Here is an 8,965-nt window from a genome sequence, read left to right on the forward strand (position 1 = left end):
AATAAAATAATCTATATATATATATATATATATATATATATATATATATATATATTTGCCCCACCTAAAAAACTCTTTTATCCTAACTTGTCTTAAAATATAAAATTTTATTCCAACATCCGCGTGTTGTCTACGGGCCCGACGTCATCCCGCCTGTGCTCCTGAGTCCCGCCGGCGCGACCGCGTCTTGCCTGGGCACCCGTGTCGGGTCGGGTCAACCCAGCAACCCGACTCGTCGGGTCCGAGTCCAAGTTTCCAACCCATTTACCTACCCAGGACATGTTAAGGTCGACCCGATTGAACCCGAGTCAGTTCCGAGTTCGAACCAAACCCGACTCGTGACCCGAAATTGACACCCTTACCTCATACTGACCCTAAAAATCTCTTTAAAAACAACTCAAGTAAGAAAGTGAAAATTTTAACCAAAAAAGGAGCCCTTTTGGCACTCACAACAGCTTGTCAAATAGTTAGTCATTGCATTCTAGCAAAGAATTAAGGTTCTATTTGAGAATACTATGACATTTTATAAAAATTGGTTATAAAATTATCATGAGAAAACTAATATAATTATACTGATTATTAAAAAAAAATTCTACTACAAAATTTAAAATTTCTAAAAAATAGTGAAAAAGCAACAAAAAAATAATAGCAAAATAAAATTATGATTGATGGCTGAAAAATAAATACCTACCGAGGCTTAGGATAGTTAGTGGGCAAACACAGTTGGGAACCCCCCATCACGGGTTCGAATCCCTTCTACTATATGATCTCGCCTCTTCAGCGAGATAAAACAAGTTTGGGCTCGATGCCAGTGAGTGGCTTCGCTAGGTTCTACCAAGGAATTAATTATGCTGTCAAACACTCTCTTTAAAGTGACAGCTGCTAGATACCCTATTCTTAAAAAAAAAAAAAAAAAAAAAAAAAAAAAAAAAAAAAAAAAAAAAAAAAAAAAAAAAAAAAAAAAACTTTAAAAGAAAGATCGAGTCCAAAATGTTGACCGGCCACAAATTCCTTTTTTTAAGGAAAAATTATGGGCAGAGGAATTTGTGTTCAGCACTTTCACTTTTAGTTGATATGCCGGTCACAATAAAAGCTGTGTGCTATTATATTAGCTTGGATATTATTTGTGTGAATTTGATTTAATTAGCTCAATGGTCTTTTACATATAACAGCTTAATAGGGGTGTCAATTTTGGGTTACATGTCAGTTTCGAGTTTGACCCGGCATTTTTCGGGTTCGAATCAATCCGATCCGTTTTTATAAAAGGGTCAGTTTTCGCAACCCGAAACTAACCCATTTCAGGTTCGGGTCAACCTGACCCGACCCGTTAAGCCGTATGCACAGTAACAACATTTTCAGCAAATCATGTCTCATACACTGCCAATCTGATATGAAGTAAACCAAATCAATTAATAACTAAAAAAAAAAAAGGAAAATATATGATGTCCTAACTGCCTCAATGTTTTTTGAATCTGCAAAGGGTCAAATCGGTCTAAGTAGAGACAAATAAAACAACATTTTAAACACCCTAGTCAACAATATTCGTACAAAATAACCATTAATCATAAAATTTTTAAAACCCTAGCCGAGAATAACCTAATAGATAATAGAAATGAGATACAAAGTATAAACACATCATGGAACACCTTCATCTTTTAAAAATCTCAACATCCTAAAAGAGCAATAGAGAATAAGTGAAGAACAAAAAATCTCAACACCTTCATCTTCAAAAATATCAAAAAATGGTAATAGAAACGAGATACAAACAGATCAAGGAACGTCGGAACCGAAACGTAAGCGAGGACGACGTGCTCCAGCATCGGAGATCCGAACGGGTTGATCCGAACCCAAAAAACTTCGGGTCGATTTCGGATTGGATTATCGGGCCGGATGACATGTTGACAGCTCAACAGCTTAGCATTCTCAAAGCCTCATATAATTGGAATTACCAATGATTCTCTACAGATTATTAGTAAATATAATTATTAAATATTCATAAATGAAATAATTAATTAAAAAAATATTATAAAAAATATTATTATTTAATTATATCAAATATTTTAATAATATTATTTAATAATATAATTATATTAAAAAATAACATATAAAAAATGTCAAAAAAAAAACAAAGTTTTCTGCATGAGAATGTCCTGAAAATAAATGACTTCTTAGCTCCTCGAGTTATAAATTAAAGCTAAGATGGCGAGTCTAAGTGCCACTCCTTCGCCTTAGCGCACAAATTTTTATCGTCGTAGCAACTGTGCAGCCATGTCCTCCGGTGACACTAAACTCTCCCACGTCGTCCTCATCCCGAGCTCCGGCATGGGCCACCTCAATCCGATCGTCCGCCTTGGCAAAGCACTTTCCGACCGCGGCATCTCCATCTCCCTCCTGATCGTCCGCCCCACCATAACCGCCGCCGAATCCAGCCTCCTCTCCTCCCTCCCATCATCCCTTCTCATTGACTTCCCTCTCGCCCCATTTGACCCTTCTCTCTTCCCCGAGTCCTCAGACCCCGTCACGCTCCGATGGGAAGCCATTCGCCGCTCCGCCCACCTCCTTCCTTCTCTCATCTCTACATTATCACCACCAGTCTCATCCCTCATCATAGACATCACCATCGCCTCCACCTTTCTCCCAGTGGCTGTCGCCGCAAACATTCCTTGCTTCGTCTATTTCGTCTCGTTTGCTTCCATGCTCGCTCTCTGTTCTGTTTCCCCCTTCATTCCCCATCCCATCAGTACTGACGTCAACATCGCCGGTGGCGTTCTCAAGATTCCATATTCCTCCATCATGTCGCCCCTCCGAGACCCGAACCACCTCTTCACCACCCAATTCATAGAGAACGGTCGGGCACTTACTCTGGCGAACGGTGTCATCGTTAATACATTTTTAGCCTTGGAGCCCGAATTGCTCGCTGCGTTCAATGCCGGCGAGGTCGTTCCCGGATTCCCGCCGGTGATTGCTTTAGGCCCTTTACCTCTCGAAATAAAACAGCCATCTTCCCACTCGCCAGCGCTAAGGTGGCTTGATGAACAGCCGGAGAAGTCAGTGATTTACGTGAACTTCGGAAGCGTCGCGGTACTGTCGATGGAGCAAATCAGAGAATTGGGGGCTGGGCTGGAGATGAGCGGGTGCCGGTTTTTCTGGGTGGTGAAAACCGCGAAGGTGGACAGAGAGGAGAAGGCGGTGGATATTGATGATTTATTGGGAGAAGGATATGTGAATAGAGTGAAAGAGAGGGGATTGGTGGTGAGGGGGTGGGTAGAGCAGGATGTTGTTCTCGTTCACCGTGCGGTAGCCGGAATCTTGTGCCACACTGGGGCGAATTCGGTGATGGAGGCGGTCGTGGCCGGGTTGAAGATGCTCGCATGGCCAAGAGGGGCAGATAATAGAGTTGTTGCGGCGTTGGTGCCGAGAAGTGGCTTGGGAATATGGCCGGAAAACTGGCCGTGGGAGGCCGAAGAAAGAGTCGTTGCTGCGGAGGAAATTGCGGTGAAGGTGAGGGAGTTCATGGCTGATGAAAAGTTGGCGGAGACGGCGGCGAAGCTTGGTGCGGCGGCCACTGCGGCGGTTCAGGAAGGCGGGACCTCGGATCAGAGCTGGCGCTATTTGATAACAAAACTGTGAGGCGGGGCAGATGACCGGCCGAGCCAGTTTGCTTGAATATAATTATTAATAATATCCTTTATGTTAATCTTCTCAGTTCAGCGCTCAACATCGCTTGAAGTGGCGCAGTCAGCATTCAGTACTTTTGGCCCAGCGCCCGATCTATGTAATTTCAAATCTACTCAAAAATAAAATTGCATTAGTCGGATTTAATGTTAGCTGATTGAAAGTTTGTTTGAAATTTATAGAGGTGATGTGTGTGTGCTTAATTAATAGGATTAAACATCAAAAAATATTTTTTGTTTTTTGGGCAGTTGAACGAATACATATGTTTCATGGTGGGACCACAGCGTCAAATGACAGGAAGAAATTCAATAAAATAATAACAAAAGTACAAACAATCCCACCATAATTGATAGGGGAGTTAAAATTTTAGTTTCAGACCAACTCATTTTTTTTTAGGTCAACTCATTTATCGAACCGGTTGAGTTTGGAATTTTTTTTCCGATCTGTTTCTAAAATTAGGGCGGGTTCGGGTCACCCGGCAACCCGGGTTGACTCTCGAGCCACCGATATGCGCTCAAGTTCGGTTCCCGTCTAAAGTTCCGCATCCATCACGCATCCAAAATTCCGGTGTGGCTTCCAGTGTCCCGACTACGTCGGCGTGTCCGCTGACTCTGGGTTTGTCATGATTATAGAAATCAATTTTTTACCATAAAAATTTCTAAAAAATATAGAGAAAATATTAAAAAAAAATAGCCAAATAAAAATATATTTAACTAATCCGCTCAGCCTCAAATTTAAAAGTATATTCCATGAATCATATTTATTTTTACTGAAATTCAAACACTTACACAAAAGTACACAGTGATTGAATCTATGATGTAATTCACTCCTTTTCATGACCAATATTAATGACTGGTCGATCTGCCTTTTTATTCACGAGGCTAGGATGGTATACACGTTGTAACTTTACAGCCTTTTCTTTGCATGCAAAAGATATATAAACATTGATAATAATGAGCGGCGGAGTTAGTGGGTGTCAGTGCAGTTAGAGAATATTAGTAAGCAGATTGTGATGGGATCACAAAGATCAATAGGCCATAATCGGGTGACAATAAATTATTATCGAGTGATGATGATTGAAGGAATATATCTAAGCAACAAAGATTGGAGCATTGTGCTCTGATTAGACGCCGATATTTCCTAAGAACTCAAAGATAAACCTATAGGAGGGAGATAAGTTTACTAATCTAGTTAGAAATTCTCTCATTTTTATCTATTCCTGCTCCCTCCAAATCCGCCAGTGCTCTCATAAAGCCTAAAATTTCGTTTGGGATATCTTTCTCATTACTTTATTTTTTAGACTATAACTTCAATTTTTGTTTGATCAATATTTTTTCATTTCTTTCAATAAATTTTTATACAGGAAAGCTACATTTTACAACAACTTTGCGAAAAGCATCTTTCTCCACATAGTGTTACAATCATCTTTATAGAAAATTGTAACCATCCTAAGCGGACCATAATCTTTTTAGGATGATTGCAGCATTCTATAAAATTGATTATAAAGTTGTTGTGGAAAAAATAATTTTACTACTATGATTGTAGAAAGCAGTTTTTCATCATAGGAATTTCTTTAAAACATAAAGAAAACAACAAGAAATTTTCTCAAATAGATCCTAAGCTGTTCTCTCATGGGGTGCTTTGGCACATTATAAGCTAAGGAGTATTTTATCACCTACTATCATTTTTTTTTTTCAGCACTCACAATTTCAGTTTTTTATCCTTATTCAGTTATAAAAGTATTATGAAACATTCTAAGATATTAGACAATTACAATAAATAAATAAAAGGTATAAAGTGATATATATATAGAGAGAGAGGAAAAGATAAGTATAATACATATATTTTCCCAGATACATTAGTTTTCCTGCTTCTCCTTATGGCTGCTCTTCTCCACTATGTGTGCAATAACTTCAAGGCTACCATGCCAAGTTGTTATCAGAGCTGAGTCACTCCGATGGGAAAAACAATATGGCAGAAGGATGTCATCGGACCGCTTAAATGAAGATTAGGAAGGATTATTTTGTGCGCTGTCCGAACACGTTTAAAGGTCAATCCAGATGTGTCATGTCATTCAATGCACTGGTGGTGGGTATTACCCTAACCAGCGATGACATGTTCCATCCACTAACATATTAGTGGCCGCTCATGGTAATTTTCTAGGAGATCATGACACAAGATGACGTACACGACATGTACCTGATATTTCATAGCATAAGCATTTCGTTGAACATAGTATCAGAACATAAATAGCATTACATTACAACCTAACATTAAGTAGCACATAACATAACATTCTTTTTTTTTTCTTTTTTTTCTTTTTTACCTCCTTATATCTCCACTTTTATTTATACCTCCATCTGATCATCTCACATTAATATTTTCGGCATGATCTTGCTTTCTCGTGGACATTATTTAGATTATTAACTAGAGAGATTTAGATGGTCTTAAGCTATCCATTGGGTACAAGGATGAAAAGGTATAAAAACTGGCAAATGTTGTTAAGTAAAATATAAATGAATAGGGAGAAATAAAAGATTTTTTTTTTATTTTCTAAGGAAATAAATCAAAGGCATAACACTATTGTCCCCAAAAAAAATGTCACTTTTGAAAACTAACATACACAACTCTCTTTGGCCTATTGGTTGAGAGCTTAGGCTTCCAACTAAGAGGTCCAAGGTTCGAGTCCATGTGTATGTGTTGTGTGTGTGAGTTTGCCTTAAATGGCCTAAATGTCCCAAAAAAAAAGTACCCGAGAGTCCCCGTGGCGACCTTCATTTATTTTTATCACTATTTACGAGCCTGTCTTTAATTTCTCCCTTCTTTTTTCTTTGTACGTTAGTCCCTTGATCCGTCGCAAATATATCCGAACTAAGGTAAACTCTTGCTCTTTTTATTTTTATTTTTTGAGTTAATATTAATTTGATTGAGTAGTATAGCTTAGATATGCAGCTGTTTTATGTTGAGGATTTTTTTCTACCTTTTTGAAAGGATTTTTGTGTTTGTTGAAGAATGCAAGTTTAGTAGTGTTGGTTTTGGGACTTTGTAGAGCAAATGTCTATGTAATAGCTATCTACATGTTAAAATATGAGAGATTAATTCATTATATGTATTGTTTTGAGAGGTGATTCTGATCCTAACATTTATCATATTTTTTAGACTTAAAAATTTGGCTGATAAGTAATAGTCTAAATTAATGGTGTCTTTTAAGGAAAATTTCTTTCTTTTTGGTAATTGTAAGTTGCCCAATTTATCTTTTATTTTTGTGCATAGATTTGTAGCATTAAAGATACTAGAAGTAAATGGATTTGGTAGAAAGTGGATTTTGTTTGTTGGTAATTTTTTTTAGTAATTTAATTAGAATTTTTAAGTAAAAAAAATGTGGAAGTAGTTTTTGTAATCCTTTTAGATTCTTTATGTTTGATTTTTTTTTGTGTTAGTTATAAAGTTTTGATGGAAAATGTGAATTTTTTTGGGCAGTTAACCATAAAAATAATAAACTTAGAATTAAAAAAAAAAAAAAGACTTTTCATAGATTTGCATCTTCTTGTGAAAGTCAATGTAGGAGACATCCATGTTAGTGTGATGGTCTTTAAATTATTTCATCATCAAATGATTTGAGTATTAAGATTTCACTTTGGTTTATTTGTTTGATGTTCCGGTTTTATAAAAAAATTTAATAATTTGATGGAATTTGTTACACATTTAGTAATTTTGAATCAAAACCAGAAGTACCCATTTTGTGTTAGGGTTAGAATTTTCATGAAGTCTTTTAATTAGTTATTAATATTTTATATCGTTTTGCTACTTCACTTATGAAGTGCCAAAGTTATTTAGAATATCTCTGTTAGACATATATGAATATTTGAGAGATGACTTTCTTTATTATTACATATTGTTAAGATTTGTTAGTGAAATGTAGCTGGTCAACTATGACTAGACTAGGAGATTCATTTATGACAATGTATGATAATGAATTATCTTTGGATGCTAAATTTGCATTGATTTATATTGGGGGAAGGAGTCATCCATACAAGCTCCAAGTGATGTGAAGTTAGAGTAGCTAAAGTTAGGGGTCCTGAAATCGTCGAAGTATGATACATCCTAGTATAGAGTGATGTTAGTTTATCATTTGCCGTATATCAATGAGTTTATTGCTTGGCATGTCTAGGAAGATGAGGTCTACGAAGTGGTGTTATCTCATGTTGCTAGAGAAATTTCTATAATGTATTTGGAGGTTGAAGAACTAACTACATTTACTAATAATAATGAGAATCTCACACCCATGTATATAAATTATTTTGTCGAGAGGAAAGGGTATATATTGTTTCAAGGCTCCCATCAATTGAAGAGCCCTCTTCGAAGTAAGTACCCAATTTGAATTTGAATTTAATGATATTTAGTTTTTTAGATATGTTACTTGTCCTTTACTAAACACAATTTTTTTTTTCATGTAGTGATTTGCAGAATTAATGCTTGCAGGATGCTCCAGGACCTTCGAGTCGACAATCCCTTGTTGATGACAAATATGAAACCAAAAGTAGTGAATAAAGTGACCAAGAATGTTATGCTGGTGATCAATTACTATATGATATAAATAAAGGAAACTTTATGTACCTGATGAGATACATAACATCATTCAAAATTCTTGTTATAGGACAGTTGGCACTGAAGAAGGCATGGTTACAAAAAAAAAATGAATTTGTTGAAACATGTCTGATAACTTGTAAACGAGATAAGGAAATAATCTTTGATGATGGCAATATTAACAACAAGTAGAAGACGAATTTTCAATCCCAACAGAGTTGATGGATATGATATTGTGTTTCACAAGAAAATCTAACCTACAGTTTACATAATAAGAATGATCAATTAAAAATAATGTTATGTTTGTTATGGTTATATTAAATAAGTAGAAATTTATAGTGGCATGTGCTTAGTATGAAGGGTTAGGCACTCCACTTATGGCATTTGCATGCTGGTTTGAGAAAATGTTTAGGAGGTATATGGCAAATTCATTTGTGAAAAATCAACATATGTGCACAAGTCTCATTCTTGTGTCTGGCCACCATCAATGTAATTCTTAGTTTATAATTTACTTCATTTTATATACTATTAGAAAATAGATCGACCCAAAGCCAAGTGAGATTATTGGTTGAATTAATTCTATGTTTAATATCAAAGTTTCATACATGAAAGCTTGGGATGTGAGATGTAATGTTGTTTTGGCTATATTTGGTAGCATGGAGGACTCCCTTCAAGCTGTGAAACTATCTATGGAATTTATTGC

The 8,965-nt window shown here is 36.3% G+C and overlaps 1 protein-coding gene across 1 annotated transcript in view; it reads left to right on the plus strand.

Moving 5' to 3' along the window:
* Positions 1–2,161: 2,161 nt before the first annotated feature.
* The window catches only part of LOC110097096, a 14,486-nt gene continuing 7,682 nt past the window's right edge, over positions 2,162–8,965 (plus strand). Inside the window, 1 exon segment of the mRNA XM_020823332.2 lies at positions 2,162–3,626. Coding sequence (XP_020678991.2) covers positions 2,269–3,626 — 1,358 coding nt within the window. The 5' untranslated portion in view covers positions 2,162–2,268.

The sequence above is a fragment of the Dendrobium catenatum genome, unplaced genomic scaffold (genome assembly GCF_001605985.2).
Source record: "Dendrobium catenatum unplaced genomic scaffold, ASM160598v2 fragScaff_scaffold_54, whole genome shotgun sequence".
NCBI lineage: Eukaryota > Viridiplantae > Streptophyta > Magnoliopsida > Asparagales > Orchidaceae > Dendrobium > Dendrobium catenatum.